This window comes from Ornithorhynchus anatinus, chromosome X1 (assembly GCF_004115215.2).
Source record: "Ornithorhynchus anatinus isolate Pmale09 chromosome X1, mOrnAna1.pri.v4, whole genome shotgun sequence".
NCBI classification, from domain to species: domain Eukaryota; kingdom Metazoa; phylum Chordata; class Mammalia; order Monotremata; family Ornithorhynchidae; genus Ornithorhynchus; species Ornithorhynchus anatinus.
This window is the reverse complement of record NC_041749.1, coordinates 20,852,285-20,873,115: the sequence shown is the minus strand read 5'-3', so window position 1 is coordinate 20,873,115 and position 20,831 is coordinate 20,852,285. Positions and strand designations below refer to the sequence as shown.

The 20,831-nt window shown below is 40.5% G+C and overlaps 1 protein-coding gene across 2 annotated transcripts in view; it reads left to right on the top strand.

Moving 5' to 3' along the window:
• The window catches only part of SPDL1 (spindle apparatus coiled-coil protein 1), a 19,650-nt gene extending 3,140 nt beyond the window's left edge, over positions 1-16,510 (top strand). For both annotated transcript variants that reach the window (XM_029051258.2, XM_029051259.2), the window contains exons 2-13: positions 1,224-1,259; positions 1,886-2,074; positions 2,597-2,773; positions 4,492-4,686; positions 6,377-6,526; positions 7,159-7,257; positions 7,826-7,936; positions 8,450-8,590; positions 8,925-9,037; positions 9,940-10,127; positions 13,072-13,390; positions 15,626-16,510. In XM_029051258.2, the coding sequence (XP_028907091.1) occupies positions 1,916-2,074; positions 2,597-2,773; positions 4,492-4,686; positions 6,377-6,526; positions 7,159-7,257; positions 7,826-7,936; positions 8,450-8,590; positions 8,925-9,037; positions 9,940-10,127; positions 13,072-13,390; positions 15,626-15,773 (1,800 nt within the window). In that variant the 5' untranslated portion in view covers positions 1,224-1,259; positions 1,886-1,915 and the 3' untranslated portion in view covers positions 15,774-16,510. The remainder of the gene's footprint in view (positions 1-1,223; positions 1,260-1,885; positions 2,075-2,596; positions 2,774-4,491; positions 4,687-6,376; positions 6,527-7,158; positions 7,258-7,825; positions 7,937-8,449; positions 8,591-8,924; positions 9,038-9,939; positions 10,128-13,071; positions 13,391-15,625) is intronic.
• Positions 16,511-20,831: the final 4,321 nt, after the last annotated feature.

Here is a 20,831-nt window from a genome sequence, read left to right as displayed (position 1 = left end):
CAGAGAGAACTTGGAAGGGAAGCCCGTAATGAGGAGGGATTGTTTCTATTTGTTGCGGAATTGTCTTTCCCAAGCGCTTAGTACAGTACAACACCGGTACTAAGCGCTAGGGTGGATACAAGCAAATTGGTTTGAAAGCAGTCCCTGTCCCCTGCCCCTCCCTTTTCCTCTCCCTTTCCCTCTCCTCCCCATTCCCTCCCTCTCCTCTATCCCCTTTCCCTCCCCCACACCACTTGTGTATATTTGTATATGTTATTTATTACTCTACATTATTAATGATGTGTATATATGATTCTATTCATCTTGATGGTATTGATGCCTGACGATTTGTTTTGCTGTCTGTCTCCCCCTTTTAGACTGTGAGCCCGTCGTGGGGCAGGGATTGTCTCTTATCTGTTATTGAAGTGTACGTTCCAAGCGCTTAGTACCGTGCTCTGCACATAGAAAGCGCTCAATAAATACGATTGAATGAATGAGTGAATGTGGGGCTCACAATCTCAATCCCCATTTTCCAGGTGAGGGAACTGAGGCCCAGAGAATAATAATGTTGGTATCTGTTAAGCGCTTACTATGTGCAGAGCACTGTTCTAAGCGCTGGGGTAGATGCAGGGTCATCAGGTTGGCCCACTTGAGGTTCACAGTTAATCCCCAATTTACAGATGAGGTAACCGAGGCACAGAGAAGTTAAGTGACTTGCCCACAGTCACACGCTGACAAGTGGCAGAGCCAGGATTTGAACCCAAGTGATGTGACTTGCCCAAGGTCATGCAGCAGACAAGTGACAGAGCCGGGAATGAAGTGGGGGGAGGAAACTGGGGGAATAGTGGCCAAAAGGTGTCTGAGCCGAATTGTACTCTCCCAAGTATTTAGCACAGTGTTCTGCACACAGTAAGCGTTCAGTAAGTATGATGATGATGGCTGACTTGGGACGTGCAAGTTTCAGGCTAAGTGACTTGGAGGTTGGGCACTTGCAGGAGGCTTTTAGACGCCCACCCTCGATCTTTTACTGCGAGATCTTCCCCGAGGCCGAAGGGCTCTGCTCGGGCACACTTCTAGTTGGTCTTGCTGCCTGGCGGCTTTGTGCCATTAAACCTGAACCGTTTTTTAATGTAGAATAGTAGCAACAAACCTGAAAGCAGAAGGACAAGTTGAATGGAGAAGAAAAATTTTCAGAGACGCCAAGAAACTGTGTTAAAGGTTGCCGTGACTTTCTCTTGTAACAGGGAGTGACATCAGCCTGAAGAAGAAATCATCTCAAGGTGAGTTAATTTTTTTCTTTAGAACACTGATTAGATCTTAAAAATGTAGGGTGGGAACAATTGAATTTGCAGGAAATTGCTCGGTCATTCGTAAGAAGCAAGGTTAATTTGGGAATGGCCAAGTCACTGCTTAGGATTTTTAAAAAGCTGATTCAATTCCCTGCGTAAATTGTGTATCTAGGAACTTAATGATAAATTTGAGCAAGAATATAACGTTATGGGGATTAAAAATCATTCTTCAAGCACTGTCTTAGGTGGTTCTAAACTTTTTGGATTGTTTATCTTCCTTTTAATTGCTCTGTACTTTCCAAGTGCTTAGTACAGTCCTCTGCACACAGTAAGCGCTCAATAAATAGGATTGAATGAATGAATTCAGAGTTTTGGGAAACTTGATCAGGCTTGGATTGAATTAGCCTTGCGCTATCGAGAAGCCATATAGGGCCACACACAGTTAAATCTCCATAGCTTTTGTGGGTAAATAATTGGTCATTAAAATTGCTGTTACATTCAAGGCATTGATGTGAACGCTTTTATAGATCAGCGGATACGACTCGAAAGCTTTCAGTTGAAAATTAATTTCAATTTGTGCTGACTTTTACATGAATGCAAACTCCGTTTTCGTATAGTGTTTGCAGGAGGATCGAAAAGCTAAGAGAATGGAGTCGGAAATAGTTTTGAATCTTCGTCGCCAGCTCAAAGAAGCTGAAGAGGAGCGAAGGAAAGCGGCCCAGTATGGTTTACAACTAGTGGAAAGCCAAAGTGAGATGCAGAACCAGTTGGAAAAAATGCAGAAAGAAATCACAGCCACAACGGAGGTAACTTTTGCAGATTAGAAAGGAACAGTTGTGGGGGAAAAACTTTACTGTGGAGATTATTTTCAGTGTTATTTTCATCAATCTTGGTATGTTTAATACTCCTTCATTTAACCACGGAGTTATGTAAACTTTTTAGATCAGTTCATGTAACTGAAAATAACATTTTTAAACTACTTTGGCTCTCAGTGTTCTGATTTAATGCGGAGGTTTAAGGAACTGTAGTTACAAAGAGTGGATTTCCCCCTTTCAGCCTTCATCTCTCTACTCCTTTCTGCTAACTCCACATATCCAGTTCTGCTATAACACGTCTCGTTCATTGTACAGCGTGGGTGTGACATAATGGAAAGATTAGGGAATGATCAATCACTGGTATTTATTGAGTACTTACTATGTGCAGAGCACTGTACTAAACCCAAGTGTTCTTCCTAGAACGCAAGGCCGGTTCTGATGTAACATGATTCACAAGTTAGAAGCAGGCGGGTGCTTGTGCTTGCTGTCAATTGCATAACTAATCTTTTTCAGGATTATGAACAACAAAAGTATTCCCTTCAAAGAGAAGTTGAACTCAAGAATCGAATGTTGGAAAGTTTGGGCTCCGAATTTGAATCAGTTAAACAGCAACAGAAATTGCAGTTGGATAAATTGCAAGAACAACTGAAAAGAAATTATGCGCAAGAAGTGAATGAACTTAAAGATAAGGTTTGGAATGCTTTTCAGTGAAAAATTCTATGTGTCTAGGTTCAGAAATGACACTCTTGACAATGAGATTATCTCTATATGAGCGAGTAATCTGGCGTCCGATTTATAACTCCCTTCATAGCATATGAATAAAAAACAGTCTGTCTTCTGCTGTCTCCCAACCACTCATTTCTCTGCCCTATTGTGTAGGAATGCCTTGTGCCAGGCATTCAGTTGGGAGTGTGCAATTCCTAGAGGTTTTTGAGGAGTGGGGAGTCATGTGCTGAACAGCATTTTTAAAAAATGGCCTAGGCAGCCTAGTGAATGAAGTGTGGACTGGAAAGGGGAGAACCTGGAAGCCAGGAGACCAGTGAGTAGGCTGATGCAGCAGTCAAGCAGAGATATCAATCATTCAGTGGTGTTTATTGAGCGCTTACTATGTGCAGAGCACTGCACTAAGTGCTTGGGAGATACAACAACTGCCTGGACTGGGATGGTGGTTGCTCAGCTGTGGAGGAAGGGAAGAAATGTTCCCATTCCCCAGAAATGTTTGGGAAAGAAAAACCAGCTGAATTTGATAACAGACTGAAGGTGGAGGCTGTTTTTGAGAATGATATCAGTGGATTAGTCATGTTCAGGGGTGATCTCTTAGAGTAAATTAAATCTGGGAAAAACAAGAAAAACTTCATCACCACAACAAAAAATACCCCGTTGGCCTCCACAGGTGGAAAGATTGAAACGAGGAAACCAGCATTAGCATCAGCGTAGGGCATATGTAGGCAAGGGTGGTCGTTTGAGGGGAGAGATTTAGAAGGCTTGAGTCCAGTAATGGACTGCAAATCCGCCACCCTCCTGCAGTGCTTCCCCCCCGCTGCATCAGCTCTCTCTCCGGAACAAGGTGCGTCCAGATCCTGCAGCCATCCTGCTTCAGACTGGATTACTTTGCCCGCTGATGCCATAGTTTCTGAATGAAGGATTATCGCCCACTACCCTGGTCATTGGTGGGTAGAATGTGGATGGAAGTGATCATTTTGAGAGTGAAGAATAGGGTGGAAAATGTCAAAAGCCCCCACTCGGGGCAACAGCAACAGTTTAAAGACAAGACAGTATAGGAGTGGACTGTGGGGAGACAGCAGCATATAACAGATCAGCCAGCGTGCAACACCATAAAGAGGGGCTGCTTTCCATAGCAGAATCCTCCGGAAGATGAGAGAAATTTTCAAATGGCAGCGGGTACTATAAACTGCAAAATTATCAGTGCGGAGTGATCTGCTTTTATGTTTACAAAGTGTAAAGTGGACTGTTGGATAGACATTGATCTTTTCAGCCCCTAGCCGATCTCCAGGACATTGGCGTCCTCATCAGACACAAGGAATAGGTAGGTACAAAATGGAAGATTTACATAATCTTACATAATGCTTGCAAAGGGTATGGCCAGCCTTGTATTTGCAGGAAACCCTAATTCACCCATCATTTCATTCATTCTTAAATATAAATTACACCCCTCCTCTATTGTCTCTAACCTTTGGGAGATTTGATGGTTATTTTTGCTGTTTTTCTTTCTGTTGAGGGATTCGGGGAAATATTGGCGTGAGCTCTCTTTCACTCCGATTGAGAAAATTAATTGAATGCAATCATCATATGAATTAACTGTAGTAAGTCACCAAGTTGCCTCTGAGGAAATGTTTCCCAAATAAGCAGACGAGAACAGTTTAAATATAAGGTGTACTATTTTTTAGTTGGAGAAATTGAGAGCAGAATTGGATGAATCGAGGCTGAGTGAAAAACAATTGAAGCACAAATTGGATCATCAGAAGGAATGCCTGGCTGCTAAATCCGAAGAACTGCACGTGATGTCTGAGCGTGTTCATGAGACGATGTCTTCAGAAATGTTAAATCTTCAGGTGGAGCTTACTGAACTTGAGAGTGAAAAGGTATATTATTGTATTTGCCTAGACTTACTATGCGTCAAGCCCTTTTCTAAGCGCTGGGGTAGATATAAGTTAATCGGGTCAGACACAGTTCCTGTCCCATGTAGGGCTCAAGGTCTAAGCAGGAAAAAAAGCAGGCATTGAATTCTCATTTTGCAGATGGGGAAACTGAGGGACAGAAGTTAAATGACTTTCCCATGCTCATACAGGAAGGAAGTGGGGAAGCAGGGAGGGATTAGAGCCCAGGTCCTCTTTCCACGAGGCCACACTGCTGAAATTGAGTTCAAATTGCGGGCTAGGCTATATTAGTTTTTATATCCTTCTCAGGATTTTTAACAGACTTAAGGAGTTTTTTTGTTCCTTATGCTTTCTGTGTAGCTAACTTTAAGAATGAAATGGCTGTTCATGATCTCTCAAGTCTCACTTTGTACTATGCCACTGCAATGTAGAGGAGGCGAGCTATGGGAGTTTCTTTAGGTATTTGTATGTGAAATGCACTTGAAGAAACTACAAAATATGTATTCTTTTTTAAATTATTTGCAAACTGGGACATTATTAACTGGAACTATTGATTATAGATAAAATATAGTGGGCCATTTTCCAAGATTAAGTGGGTCTCTAATCTCTAAACTCATTATGGGCAGGGAACATGTCTGCTAATTCTGTTGTACTCTCCCAAGCGCTTAGTACAGTTCTCTGCACGTAGTAATTGCTCAATAAATACCATTGATTGAGGAAAAAGGCCAGAAAGGAGAAGGCAGGAAGCAGAGTCCCCACCCCAAACCCCAACCCGTACTGTTTTCACACTCACATATGCTACCTGTTCAACTCCGATCAATGGTGTTCATGGAGTAGTGAGTGCAAAGCACTGTACAGAGTGCTTGGGAGAGGGCAGTAGCGTTGGAAGACTCGATCCTCGCCCTCAATGTCTCCCTTCCGACAGGAGTGAGGCCAAGTGATCTGTTCCCGGCGGGGAGGCGGCCAGAGCAACAGGAGAGCGCAGCGAACCTTCTCACTCCTCCTCTGACCGTTAGCTCATTGCTCCAGGTGGAAAGGAGCTGCTCTCTTGGGTCAGTTGGGAGAACTCTATGATGACCAGCCCTTACACCTAGCCCATGGAGGGGGCAGTAGGCCCTTGAGCTTGGACCAAGAAGCAGAAGGGGAGGAGGGTCAAGTTCACCTCGGTCTGTCTTCCCACTTCCCAGCTGCAGTGACCCTCATCGCCTAAGAGCTGGCCCCACCAAATTGAATTTTGGAGTCAGATGTCTGGTAAGGTGTAAACGGAAGGAATAGAATCTGATTTGCTTCCATGGATTCCACAGGACTCTTGTAAAACACTGAGATCAGGTTGTCGAGAGGCACATCGCCTAGTGGAGAGAGCATGGCACTGGGAGTTGGGAGACCGGGACTCGAACCCCACCTCTCTCATTATCCTAATATGTGACCATGGGCAAGTCACTTAAGGTCTCCGGACCTCAGTTTTCTTATTTGTAGAATGGGGATAATAATATCTGCCACTCCCTACCTCCCGAGGATTTTGCGATGATGAATTGAGGTCACTGATTTGAAAGCAGTTTGAAAAGAAGTGCTGTATGAAAACGAGGCAGGAATAATAAATCCTGCATCATCTGAACCATGTGGCAATGGGTGCCTTTAATGATGACGTCTGACCTTTTTTTTTTCTTCTTTTAAGGCTGCCCTGGAGGAGAAAGTGAATGAACTGCAGTACAGACAAGAGCAACTAGCACTTACTAATTTTAATTTACAGCATCAGATTGAACGCCTTCAAGGGGAAAAAGAAGAGAGAGAAAAGGAAGTTGTTTCTTACTGTAATGCATTAGAGGTATGGGACTTATAACTGTATTCATAGAGCTCTAGCATTGCCGGGTCATTGAGTTTAGGAAAACTTGTCATTTCACTATGACTTCGAAAGGTCAGTTCATTCATTCAGTCATATTTGTTGAGCGCTTACTGGATGCAGAACACTCTTCTAAGCGCTTGGAAAGTTCAGTTTGGCAATGGATAGAGAAGTTTTTAAGCATCCTCTTTTAAAAGGGCTTTCCTTTTTAAAAAGTTAGCTGGTTTTAGAGGTGTAACCTCTGGCCATCTTCATGAAGGTGGTAAACTAATTCAGTGTGTTAACATGCGTATCGATCAGTCAGTGGTATTTATTGAGCACTTATTGGGTGCAGAGCACTATGCTAAGTGCTTGGGAAAAATACAACAGAGGTGGTAGGCACCATCCCTGCCCTTAAGGAGTTGATAATCTAGGCGGAGACAGATTAAAATATAGGTAGGGCAAATAAGGGTAGTAGGGAGTAAGGACAGTTATGTAAGTGTGATGGGGGTGATTTATAGTATCTAAGGGGTACACAGCAAAGTATTATGGGAGGGCAGATAGAGGAAACGTGGACTTGGTCAAGGAAATACAGGAATTTCCTTCCTGATATTTGTTTTTTCTTTTTTTAAATACAGAAAGCTCGTGAATCGAACCAGGATCTTCAGGTTCAGTTGGATCATGCGCTGCAGCAGTCCTTGGACCCCAACAGTAAAGGCAACTCTTTGTTTGCGGAGGTATTCCAGCCATAACACCATTTTCATTATTTTTCCTTAAGATTAAGTGATTACTAATCATTGGTATTTGAATGCCCTTCAATGTGCAGAGCACTGCACTAAATTTTTGGGAGAGTACATTTCAACAGAAGTGGTAGATATGTTCCCTTCCCGCAAGGAGCTTACGGTATAAGGGGAAGTCAGATAGTAAAATTAATTAGAGATCTGAATATAAGTGCCTTGGTGCTGAGGGTGGGGTGAATATAAGTGTTTAAAAGGTGCAGATTCAAGTACATGGGTGACGTGGAAGAGAGAGGGAGTAATTTTTTTGGATTTGTCATTAATTTGATTTCTCGTCACAAATCCTAAAACCATTCCTATAAACAACAAGGACTACGCCTCTTGGTAATTACTTGAGACATTTCTATTGGAATTGCATCAGAGACATTAGTGGTTTGAAACTTTGTGCCTCTCTTATGGAAATTTCGACGGAGCTAGCATTGGGGAATAAGATGATCACTATTTTTCAACCTTTCCGCTTTATAATCTAGGTAATATTTTGCATTTTTATAGAATTTTTGTTTCTTAGGTGGAAGATCGGAGGGCAGCGATGGAACGTGAATTGATCAATGTTAAAGTGAAATATCAGTCACTTCAAAAACAACATGCATTTATTAGAGAACAGTTGCAAAGAATGAAGGTATGGATTTTTGTAACCTTTTAGGATTTCCTTGAAGAGAAGAGACCCCCCCCACACCCAGTACTTCCAGGAATGCTACCTTGGAGTTCGTAAAAGTTGTTTTCGTATCAAAATAAGAAAATAGTTGATATATGTGATATTGACATTTGATAGCTCATCTCAGGTCACTGAAAAATCCAAACAAGGATTTATTTGAGTGCTTACTATGTGCAGTCCTGTGTATGAAGTGCTTGGGAAAGTACAAATACAACAGAATTGGCAGACTTAGGATTTTTGAGGGGGACAGGGTCTACCTTTAAACCTTTTTTTCCTCTGGGCTTTTTTTATTTGAAAAATGAAATCTTGTTCTTTTAAGTTATGCACAGTAGTACCTCCCCGGCCCCCAAAAAGCAACCCAAAGCAAACCCCACAAATTTTATCATGTTTGAATCAACAATTGTATTTTTCCTCTCTGTATGAGAGCATAAATAATATTTGTTTGAGATGTTTACTTACACGGTTTCATTTTTCTAGTTGCAAATGGCCACATTACTGCAGATGAGAGGGTCACAAGCTGAATTTGAGCAACTTGAGCGCTTGCAGGCTATGCTTGAACAAAAAAATGGTGAAATAAAGAACCTTTTAACGAAAGTGGGGCAGTTGGAGAAATTTAAGGTTTGTACAGTATACTCTGAAGAATAACAATCTTTTTAAAAGGTTAAAACATTTTCGCCCAATCCTTTTAACATTAACCAACTCAGAGAAGGAGTATTTCTGAATCAGTGTAAGGCCTCAAGTAAAATAGTTTTTTATTTAGTCATTAAGACCTTTATTCGGGGCCTTTGTTTCTCCTTTTTCCTCTAGACCCTTTTATCCTAATTTATGGACAAGGAAAAGAATGACCAACAGAATTTTCTATCAAATTTTGAAGTCCACTTGTAACAAAACTTTGTCAGCTTAATTTGTTGACTACTTTAAAGCCAGAACTTTGGTTGTTTTCTTCATGTAGAACCTATATGAGAATATGGAATCTAAACCTTCTGGGAGCAGTTCCAACCCTGTACCTCTTGAAGATGATACCTACTATACAGATTTACTTCAGATGAAGCTTGACACCTCCAAGTAAGAGTTTGGGCTGGCTGAACTGGGACAATGATCAGAATTTTGCTGGAAAAAAAATTTTTTATAATGAAAAATTTTATATTGGCATTTTTATTTTTAAAATTGTTAAAATGTTATTTGAGGTAGGATATTCCAAAATTATAATTTTGGAATTATAGTGTATGTTTTCTTTTTCAAGGGTAGACTATGAGGGAAATCTTTCTATATATATCTTTGATAGAATAAGGGATATCCAAAAGAGATGCTCTGTCAGGTGGCTCTCTTATATGTAGAAATCTAAAGATATAGCCATAATCTGTTCCGTGAAATGTGGATGTGTGTCAAACAGCTGTATTGAGTGGTATGTTCATTTAGACTTGTGTTATAACTTGGAATCCATTCCAGAACCTCTGGAAAAGTAATGTGAAATTCCTTTACGTGCAGTATTTTCGAACATTAAACATAGATTTCATTTATGCTCCATTATTCTACGTTACCTAAGTAGAGAACTGTAATTAGATTATCAGTCTTTGTAGGAAGCCATAGAAGAGGAGACTTACTTCGTCTGTGGTTGTGGTCTGTCAATTTCAGTGAAAAATATATCCATTTTAGGTTGAAGAAAATCTTCTTTTCTTCATAAAGTGCTTTCTTCTGAACAACTCTGCACACCTTTGAATTTCTGTCTATCGGCGTCATCGCTTATCACTTTTAAAAGTTCAACTACTTTCTTAAAAATTGATACAAGACTTTAATCCAAAAATCTTTGAGTATATTTAAAATGAAGAAATGTAATACAAGCTTTGCAGTGTAAGGTGTTTTTGTTAGATGACTACATTTATATCAACATTTAAGCACATGGATAAGTAATTTAACCTTAACATAAGTGTATAAATCATTAAACTAGTCTCACACTCTTCCTGTAGCAAAGAGATCGAAAAAATTCGGGATGAGCTGTCTTTACAACGCATGAAGGCACTATATGAAAGCCAACGAGTTCTGGAAGTTGAGCGAAAACTTTTTTCCAATGAAAGGCACCTCCAGCTTTGTCAGAGTGAAAACATGAGCCTACGAGTTAAGGTCGATGAATTAAAAATGAAATATGAACCCGAAGGTACGTACGTTTGCCATTTTAAAAGAAGAAACTATAGAATGAAAAGTCCCGAAAGTATTTTCCACTTCAGCAGCAAGCATAACTACACAGGCTATTAGAGGGAATAGGTAGCATGCAGTTCTAAACTTGTGAGAAAGAAAGCTGTTTGTTATTGCTCAAGATTTTGAAATTATATTAAAATGTAATTTTTCTCCCACATTGGGGTGGAAATATTTCCAGAGCTGCTGTGTAAGAGTGGGATTGGAACTGTTTGGCCAGAGAGACCAGGGACAACTGTACTATTTGAGTTTGTCCTATGGAGTTTGAGGCTGGGTGAGGCCAAACTTGTTCGGGTTCAGACAAGATTGGAGTATGCCCTATCACTCCCTCCTCCCCCTTGTACAGGCAGTTTGAGCTATGAGGCTTCAAGGCGGGTACTGCCAGAAATGTTGGAAACTTCCCATGTGCAACTCCTAGCAGCCGAAGGGGTGAGTGACCCCAAGAGGTGGCCCTCCTCAGGGGCAGCGAGGTCTAGTGGAAAGAGCACAGGCCTGGGTTCTAATCCCGGGTCTGCCAGTTGCTTGCTGAGGGACCTTGGGCAAGTCACGTCACTTTTCTGTGCCTCAGTTTCCTCAACTGTAAAATGGGAATTATAAATACCCGTTCTCCTTCCTACTTAGCCTGTGGGGCCACTGTGGGATGGAAACTTTGTCCGACCCAATTAACTTGAATCTACCCCAGCGCTCAGAGCGGTATTTGATACATAGTGAGCGCTTTCCAAATACCAAAAAATACCCCAACAAAACCTGGACGGTCTTCTGGTGTCGCTTGGTCCGGGTAAAACTTAAATATTACGCTCAGACTAGACATGAGCATAATGTGGGGGCATGCTTTGTTAGTTGGTGTCAAGCTATGGATTTCCAGCCTCATCGATATTCAGTAAATATGATAAGTAGTTGTGGCCATGGCTTTGAGCCCATGTTTTCTGATTGTGTTCTTATGAGTAGGGACTGCTATGTATACACACTTTGTATACCTAGGAGCCTTAAACTGTTGATCATAGCATCTGAGCTTGGCTCCACTCAAAAGTATAGGGGAGAGTTGTAGCAGATGGGTCTAATTCTCTCCCAGTTTATTTCTAGGAAGTATTCTGTTGCTGTGGGCGGTAAGCTAGTGGACAGGTAGTGTGTCTACCGAGTCTGCTGTATTGTACTCTCCCAAGTGCTTACAGTTGTGCTCTGCACACAAAAAGTGCTCAGTAAATGGTGATGATAATGATGCACCCCTGGGAGGTGCAGACGGGAAATTCAAGTTAAATGAGAATTTGTTTGGAGCTATTAAAAATTATGGAAGTTGGGAAATTTTGAAAGGTAATAAAATGGCTTGCGGATTGGAGAGGGAGTAAGGAGAATCCAATAAACCGTGTGGAGAAAGTTGTAAAGAAAACAAGTGCCTATTTGAAATTACCTTAAAAACATAAAATGTCATTACTTGGTCAGCTCGGTGTCCATCCGGTTTAGTTATCTGCCTCAGGAAACATCAACAGATCGTTATTGGTAGATGCAACTGTATAATGGTCACCTTGTTTGGCATTCATTCCATCATTCCAACTTTCGTATGCCCAACTTTCCCTCTAGTTGTCATCCAAGAACGAGTATATCTTTTTAGCTTTGTAAAACCGACTGTGGAGTGAATTTCATGTGCTCCTCATCCTGTGTGCAAAAGTGTTTCCTTTGTCTTATTTTAAACATACCTTGTTCAAGCTTTAGTGGATGCTCTCTCATCCTGATGCTAGGGATTTGCTGAATGGCAAATCTCTGTTGCTTCTGCCTATATGCATCCTGATTTTATAAATTTCAATCATGTCCCCTCTCAGCTTTCCAGGCAGGAAAAATCCGGGTGAATGCTGATCGGTCCCTATGATTTGTTTGCATATAGTTCAACAACTTGGTATAAAGCATCTTTTGTAGGCATTACTATTTAGTTCAGTCAGTCAGTGATATTTATTGAGCACCTACTAAATGCAGTAGTGTACCAGGTGTTTGGGAGAATACAACAGTCTACCATTTACTGAACGCTTACGGTATCCAGAGCACTTTACAAAGGTCTTGGGTGAATACAATATAAAAGTACCAGAGTTGGTAAACATGTTCCCTGTCAACAGTGAGCTTACAGTCTAGAAACAAGATACCCATTCAGAGGCAATTCCTCTGTCCTGTCTGCTACAGAAACAGTTTTGATTTGGCCACTTCTCTTAAGATTTTACTCAGTAGAAATAAAACTAAAGAATTCTTTCAGCTTCTTGCCTATTATCAGTCAATAATTGTACTTATTAGGTGCATACTGTGTGCAGAACACTGTACTGAGTGCTTGGGAGAGTACTTCCTCTGCACCACTGAATGCCCTTTTTGTCGCACAGTCATGAAATAGCCATACTGATAGCCTATTTAACTTCTTGCTTTTCATCCATCTGGTGAAGCTTTTTATAATTAGCTTTGGCATCCCCTGCCAGGTGCTCTTTGAACAGTGTGGGACAGCCTATTTTCTGTTCGGGTCAGACCTACCACTCTTAATGGCCATTTGGTTCTCACTCATTTGAGCTTTCTAATTTTTTAATTAGTGAAAGGCGAGAGCATTTCTTCCACCAGTCCCTTGGGTTCTAGACACAGCCTAAATTTCAAGATTGTTGAGCAGCCTTATTTCGAAAGGAGACAATGTTTATTCTCTTTGTGTATTTCCAGCACACAACATGTAAGTGGAAGCACAAAGCATAGGAGGGAAAGGTGACACCTATGTGTAAAACAATTTTCAGGAATAAAAATAGAGCGTATAGTAACATAAACTTTGGTCTGGAGTGTATTAAAGCCTGTGAAGTTTCAGAGATTTTCAGTTTTAGTTATCAAAATTTATAGCAGTCTCATTTTAACTTCACTCTCTCTTATTGAACTATTTCATTTCTTCCCAGAAACAATTAAAATGCCCACACACAAAAGAAGGCGAGAGAAAATACCAGTAGATATACCTCCTTCTAATACTGATGTGGAAGGCAATAATTTACCCATTCAAAATGAAGAGGCAAAAGCAGGAAGTAGCAAATTAAGAGAAGAAAATGAAGCACCAGTAGCAAAACCATTGTCTCTGGATACATCAGCAAATGCATGTCTTCCAAAAACTCCTCCAGGGAATAAATCAGTGAAAGAAAAGAAATGTGTGAAAATCGTGGCAGATACACTGAAAACTGAAGTTTTAAGTGGACGAAGTTGCAACAGCCCCAAATTCCCCAGGTCAGTGACCCCGCTTGTGCTTTCTGAAGGCAACCAGCAGGCACCTGCCTCTTTTTTCTTTCGCTGCATGAGCTACGCTATCCGTTTTCTCATCTATTTTCTTAGCATTGCATGCAGTGTAGTCTCTCAGTTTCACGTACCTAGGTTTAACGTTTCCAAAATCTTTAAAAGGGCTAGAAAGATTGCAAATGTAAAGGACTCATAAGCAGTGAATCAGGCTTTGTAAGCTCTGTTTCCTATTGATTTGGGGTCACAGCATCCCAGTTGATTCAATCTCCAAATATGTTACTAATTCAAGAGGGATTGAAAGGGAAGTCCTGGCTATAACACATGCACTTGGTTGAAAACTTAGAAAGCTGTTTTAATCCAATGTTATTTAGTGTCATTTTTCACCAGTAATTGGTATTCAATATTTCACCAGCTAGCAATTTCTGAAATGGTAAGTAGCTTTCAGAAATCCACTTTGATAGCCTTCCAATTTGTGAATGAGAACCTGAGCTTGACTAATCGTGAGTTTATTACGCATGATCTAGTGTTGGAATCAATTTTTATGTAAGAGCCCAGTCACTTTCAGAAAATAAGTTAGTTGGGATTTTGTGTAGAGGCCAAAGTGGTAATAGGAAAACTGGAATGAGAAAGATAATAGGGGAGTTAAAGAATGGAGAGTAAGTCAAATCAGTTTAGTGATTGAACTGGTGATAGAGGGAAAATGCAAGTATATTGAGCTAGAGGAAACGAAGAGTTTAAGAATTTTAAGGACTACCGTTAAGCTAGGGGTTATCTTGCTAGATGTGTTTTCTGGAGAGGAAAATGTAGGATTTTTGTATAAGAATGCTTTTAAAATAGTGACAAAATCCACAATCCCCCTTTTAGACCAAGTACTATATTCTGTGCCTGGCCTGAATCCTTAGCTTCTTGAAGTACGATGTTCCATTCTACAAATGTATGAATGTTTTGCAGTGTTGTTGTTTGATTCGCCAATTAGTTTAGTTATAATTGTCATAGCAATCTAAATTCAGTAGTCATAACACTGAAACCTTACCTTATAAGACAAGTTATGCTACTTGCATTACCTGTAAGGCACTTAAGGGGAAGTTTAGAATTATTCAAGGCAGAATTAACTTTAATAAATTAAATTAAGACCTTGTGTTTCATATATTTAAAAAATTTAATCATAATGTTTTTCATTTTCACTTATATATGTTCGCTGTGCAAGTGTGCTCTACCCCTGTATGTTTCTGGAGGTGATTTTTTAACAAACTGAATGATGTAATATCTGTTGCTTTGCTCTTGCTCTTCTTTTACCTTTTTTGTCTAGTCTCTTATGAGTTATCAAATAAATCTAATTTTTCAAGAAAGCAAAGGTAGTTTCATGTTTGCTTCACTTGAAATTAGGTAATGCTCTGGATTTATGCCTTTCCAATTTTCTGTCTTCACCTGGGAGGCTAAGTTTCTCAAGCTTCTATCCTGTTAAAATTAACAAAGATACACATTCATCAGTTGTTTTACAGTGTTAAATTTGAGCGTGATCACTTTCCTTGTGCCGGCACCTCTTTTCTTGCATGTACAGCTTGCATGAGCTTCACAGACTTACTGAAAAATATCAGTGCTAAAATCAGGTTATATGATTGACTCCTTGGCTTTTTGGTTTTTTTAGGTCATAATATAACCAGTTTTAGTTGATTTATTAATTCTATTTGCTATTTAACTTGATATATATATGTGTATATATATATATATATATATGTATCTATCTTTCGAGGTTAACAGAACTTTATTGCTAACGTGTTGGCTCCAAGGCGAGTGCAATTACTTTTGGTTTACTTGGGTTTAAGAAGAAATAGGAGCAGGCAAGGGAAATGTGTGTGTATGTATATATACACACACACACACACAGAGTTTACGTTGATTGGTCTGCCAATGTCTCTGACACAGAGCTGCAGTGTTACAACAGGTAAGAATAAAATTGTAATGCTGGCCAGCACAGACACCCATGGAACTGATGGTGGAAGTTGAAGCCTGCCTGTGTTATGGTGGTGACTTGGACAGTAGTGGAATAATTTTCTAATAAGAAGATATTTCTGACTTAGCCTTTTGAGTTGAGCTCCTTGGGAGTAAAGTTAGTAATTCAGTTGCCTTGACTGACTTTTTTTATGGTAGGAATTTGCTTTATCCTAGATTTTTTGTTTTTTTAAATAAAATTTGAATTTAGAACGGCTGCTTTGCTGCCTATAGGTTAGCTGCTGAATCCAAGCTCCAAACAGAGGATAAAGAAGAGGAAGAAACTACAAGCAAACCTGAGAGGAAAGCTCGTAAGAAAACATACACTACATTATATGTGTCCTCAAAACCGACCCCTGAAACACAGTGTCCTCAACAATAAAAAGGCTTCCCTTTTGCTTAGCTAAACTAATGTGCAGGTTACCAGAAAGTATGCAATATACCCCCAAATTTTACATTGCTGTTTTTTAAATACGATTCAGATTGCGGACTGGGACAGGTCTGTGCCTCCAGAGCCTTAAACATTCATGCCTCTCCGTCGGAGTAGGAATGGTTCTTGTTTTTGCCTTTTGGTTGCTACAATATGCTAGCAAGTTCCACCGAGTAGTAATGCAGTGTTTCACAAAGCTGTTAAGACATACAGTAATTAAAACTATGATCAGGAGGAATACATTGTAATGAATACAGATATATTTGCAGTGTTTTCATATGACTTGTCTTTTTGAAGAAAAGAGTGCTAATTTTCCTTAGGGCCCTACGTTTACATAGAGAAGATTGAAGTTGCTAATTGATACTTTTCTATATTTTTATTAAATAGTGTTAACATGTACATTGATGGAATATTTGGGAGTATTTAAAGCTCCTCTGCTAAACTTATGCATACATTATGCATTGAAGTTGTTTTAATTTTCTTAAAACATGGGAGCTGGGGTGCTTTTTCAATCCATTAAACAGAATGTCTTGAAAATATATGGTGGGACCGGACAGCTTGGATTTGTTCTAAGTTTGTTCAGGAAATAAATCTTGTAAACTAAATATTTTGAAGGACTTGTGTCATATCTGGGGTAATATGACTTCTGATACTGCTAAATAAAGGTTTTTATAGAATTGTATGTCAAATAATTTGTTTTCTCTGTGAACTGATATGAACTAGTCTGATCACTGACTTGTTTACATATTTGTACTTGAACTGCATTGGAGTTGCTCAGATGCCTGTTAACTGTAAATTTACACTGCAAATTATACCCAAAACTTAAGAGAGAATGAAATTGAGAAACTTTTTTATCTTAATTCTCAAGATCAGGTTTGCCAAAACAATTCATTTGTAACCAAAAATAATTTCACTGGTTGTAAAGATTGTACTTTATAGCCCAGAAGAAATCCAGGCTGGCAGTTTTCAGAGAAGAACAGGTCAAATATTTGGAGGAACTGAAGACCAGAGTACTTTTTTAAAAAACTTGAGTTGAATATTATGAATTAAGGGAAAAGATCTGGGATTTTGGTTTAGACTACTTGGAAAAAAACCCAACTTTCTAGTTTTAGTAGTAGTTTTTATAAAGTGCTATTGTATTTAGCACACTGTACTAAGCCCTAGGAACGAGTAAGGTGGAAATTAGATACTGACCCTGTCCTTCAAGGGACTTGCAGTTTCTGAATATAGCTGGGGGAATGGACCGGAAGCAGACCCATTGGAAAAAATAAAACATTAAGAGAGCGGCAAACGTAAAGACAGCAGCATAAAGGACAAGGACAAGTGCACAATTCACACAAAAAAGACTTGACTAGTTTTTCATTGAACCAAACATTCGATTTTTGTTTACAGTGCGAAATCATTATTTTCTGGTTATTGAAAATGAAATAGGTACAGTTTTCTCCATCATGAAATTGTTTGCAATCTCCGACTTAAGATTTCTGTAACAAGCACATCAAAGCTGTGAGCCAGTTCCCATCCCTAAACCATCATTTGTTGGAGAGGATGTTTCTGTTATGTCAGGGGTTCCCTCAAGAGTATCTCATCTATTTCCCTTGGTGAAAATAACAGCATTGGGTTCAGGTTCAGAAACGTAATGGGGAAACTGGTCCCATTCCTGCCCACCTTGCTTGAGTGTAGGATTCTCTCTTGGGGCCAGTGGGTTCATATGTTGTGTGAGCTTTCATCCTCAAGTAAACCGCTTGTCTGAGAAGCCAGTTTGGAAGGTATCTTATTGGTCTGTGAAACCAATAAAATGAATTACTTCTTAAAATCAATACCTACCCCACAGACATTCAATTTCTTTTAACTTTTTATTTTCTGTATTTCCATATACAGCTATTACTGTCATTTTTAGTGAAAATTGGGATAAGGGCACTTTATCCTATTTTACTACTTTAATCCCAATTTAATAGCTAGACACTGCTTAAGGTAAGTAGCTAACCTTTCCCTCTGAATCATGAACCACTGTTAGTTTAGTGTGCTGATGTTGACTTTTGCTCCTCGTAATCTTTTCCAGAGTATAAATTTGTAAACAGTTGCTGAATTAAGTCTTCTGTCGTCCACATAAAGAATGGTGGTGGATGTGCTAGTCACAGCTTGTGCAGTATTCCAAAACAGATGAGTTTTGGAAGATGAAAAAAGCACCCTAAACTGGGAATGATTGTCTTTCCGAGGACTTTTTGTTTTATATCATTGTTAGGAAGATCTCTTCATTTGGCTGTGTAGGTATTGCTTACCTTTATCTTATGCTGTCGAGTTGTTTGCGACCCACAGCGACTCCACAGACATAGCTCTCCTAGAACGCTCCATCTCCACCTGCAGTCATTCTGGTAGTGTATCCACAGAGTTTTCTTTGTAAAAATACAGAAGTAGGTTACTCTTGCCTTCTTCCCAGCAGTAAACTTGAGTCTCCGCCCTCGACACTCTCCCATGCCGCTGCTGCCCAGCACAGGTGAGCTTTGACTCATAGCAGATAGCTTTCCATTTGCTAGTTGCTGCCCAAGCTAGGAACAGAATGGGTATGCTTCTGCTTGACTCTCCCTCCCGTAGCCATGACTGGTAGGGTACTGGACACTCTCCAGGAGTGATCCTGAATGGGGAGTGTTTCCCTTAATTACTCATATTTCTGTTTTGGTTTTTTTTGCCTGCAGAGCCTAGGAAGAGTGAGCCATTTAACTTTTTCAGAGTCTCCATTTTTCAGTCACGTATGAGCAGTAGAATGGTTTTTGTTGAGCATCTGCTCAGTACAGTGCACTGTATTAAGCATGCTGGAAAGTCCAACAGCAGTACAAGGCACATTTCCTGTCCATGAGGAGCTGATGCTGTAATGGTGGAAGACAGATTGAATGAATGAACAAATATGGAAATAATATTTGCAAATAGAGTAAAATTGTTGATAGTACAATTGAACATCTACAAAGACCGAGGGAGCGTAGAAGTGCTAGAGGCGAGGGGCAAATGTGTCTTGGTTGTTGGGAATTAACTGGGGCAGATGATTGTGGTTTTCTGTTAAGTGCTTACTATATGCTGAGCACTGTACAAAGTGCTGTGGTAGATATGAGGTCATCTGATCCATATGGGGCTCCCAGTCTAAGTAGGAGTGAGAACAGGTATTAAATCACCATGTAGCGGATGAGGGAACTGTGGCAAAGATAAGGGAAGTAACTTGCCCAAGGCCACATAGGTAAGTGATGGAGCTGCGATTAGAACCCAGCTCCTTTGACTCCCAGGTCTGGGCTCCTTCCACTAGGCCTTGCTGCAGACTTGTTGGAAGAGGTGGGATTTTAGGAGAGCTTTGATCTTTCAGGTTCCTTGGAATTGGAAGTGCGGGGACAGAGGCAGAAGAATTGGAGCCAGGTGCACTCAGGCTTTCTTGGTAGAAATGACTGAGCCGGCGAGTAACGGGTGAATAGAGGTCAGATTGTAATATGGAGAGTTGGAGAACCTTGAAGCTTGTCTTGAGGAATTTTCCTTGATGCAAAGGGAAATGAGCCACTGGAAGTTTTTAGAGAGTGGAGAGATGTATACTGAGTGCTGCTTAAAGATGTTCAGTGCAATAGTAGTTAGTAATAGATGGAAGCAGGGAAACGAGCTAGGAAACTGTTATAGTCTCTGAAAAATAACAATAATGACATTTAAATGTTTACTATGCCAGACACTGCACTAAGCATTGGTGATGATAGAAGATCATCAAGTCAGACACAGTCCCTGACCCACTTGGGGCTCATTGTCTAAGGGGGAGAGATTTGGCCCTTATTTTATAGGTGGGAAAAGGCACTGAGAAGGTAAGTGGTTAGCCCAAGATCACGTGAGCAGCCAAGAGCAGAACTAGGATTAGAATCCAGGTTCCTTGACTCTCAGGCCCACACTCTTTCGAGTAGATCATGCTGCTTCTCCAGGAACTCTTTAGACAAAAGTTTGGACCAGGTGATAGTTTGTGTGAAAAATAATAATTGTTGAATATATCCTCCTAAGGAAGAGGAAGAACAGGTATTGAATTCCCATTTTACAGAAGAAGAGACTGAGGCACAGAGAAGTGACGTCCAGGGTCACAGCAGGCAAGCGGCAAGAGCGGGGATTAGAGTCCAGATCCATCAGAACTCCCAGATCCATGCTCTCTGTGGCCTAGTGGCATAAGTAGTATTTATTAAGCACCTGTGTACAGAGCACTGTATTAAGCACTGGGAGAAAATGCATAGGTGAGAATTAGACGTGATCCCAGTTCCTCATGGGCCTCACAATTCATTCGTATTTAGTGAGCACTTACTATGTGCTCAGCACTGTAATAAGCCTTTGGAAGTGTACAATATAATAAACAGAGACATTCCCTGCCCACAGTGAGCTTACAGTCTCACAGTGAAAGTGGGGAGAAGGGATTGGAGACAGACACATCAGGAGTAATGAAACATTAAAACGACACAAACAGACAAAACAGGCTCAAAGTCCGTGGTGGCGATGGAGTCTTAAAGCATACGGAAACAGGGATCCTTGGTGATGGAAGGGAAGGTTAAAAAAGTTAACTGCTTTTCTCTGCAAGGATAGAAGAGTTTGAGAGTTCATGGGTATAACTTTTATCCCCAGCCTGGCGCGCCCAGAGTGGGCCGGGACTTTTCTCGGCAGGTGTTGGAAGAACTGACAAGATCGCTTCTAAGGGCTGAGAGGGCGCAGAGCGGGCCGGGACTTTTCTCGGCAGGTGTTGGAAGGACTGACAAGATCGCTTTTAAGGGCTGAAAGGCACTGGTGGTGGGATAAGGTGGTGGGGTTCTGGAGCAAGGGAGGTGCTGCAATCGACAGAGATGGAGAAATTACAAGGAGGCGTAGGTTTAGAAGGGAAGGTAGGTCTGAGAGGCTGGAACTGGAGAGGTAGATTTGAAAGTTGTCTGCATAGAGGTGGTAGTTGAGGCCACGTGAGCGATGAGACCTCCGGGGTTGAAGATAGAGTAGGAGATCCAGGATGACCCTGTAGGT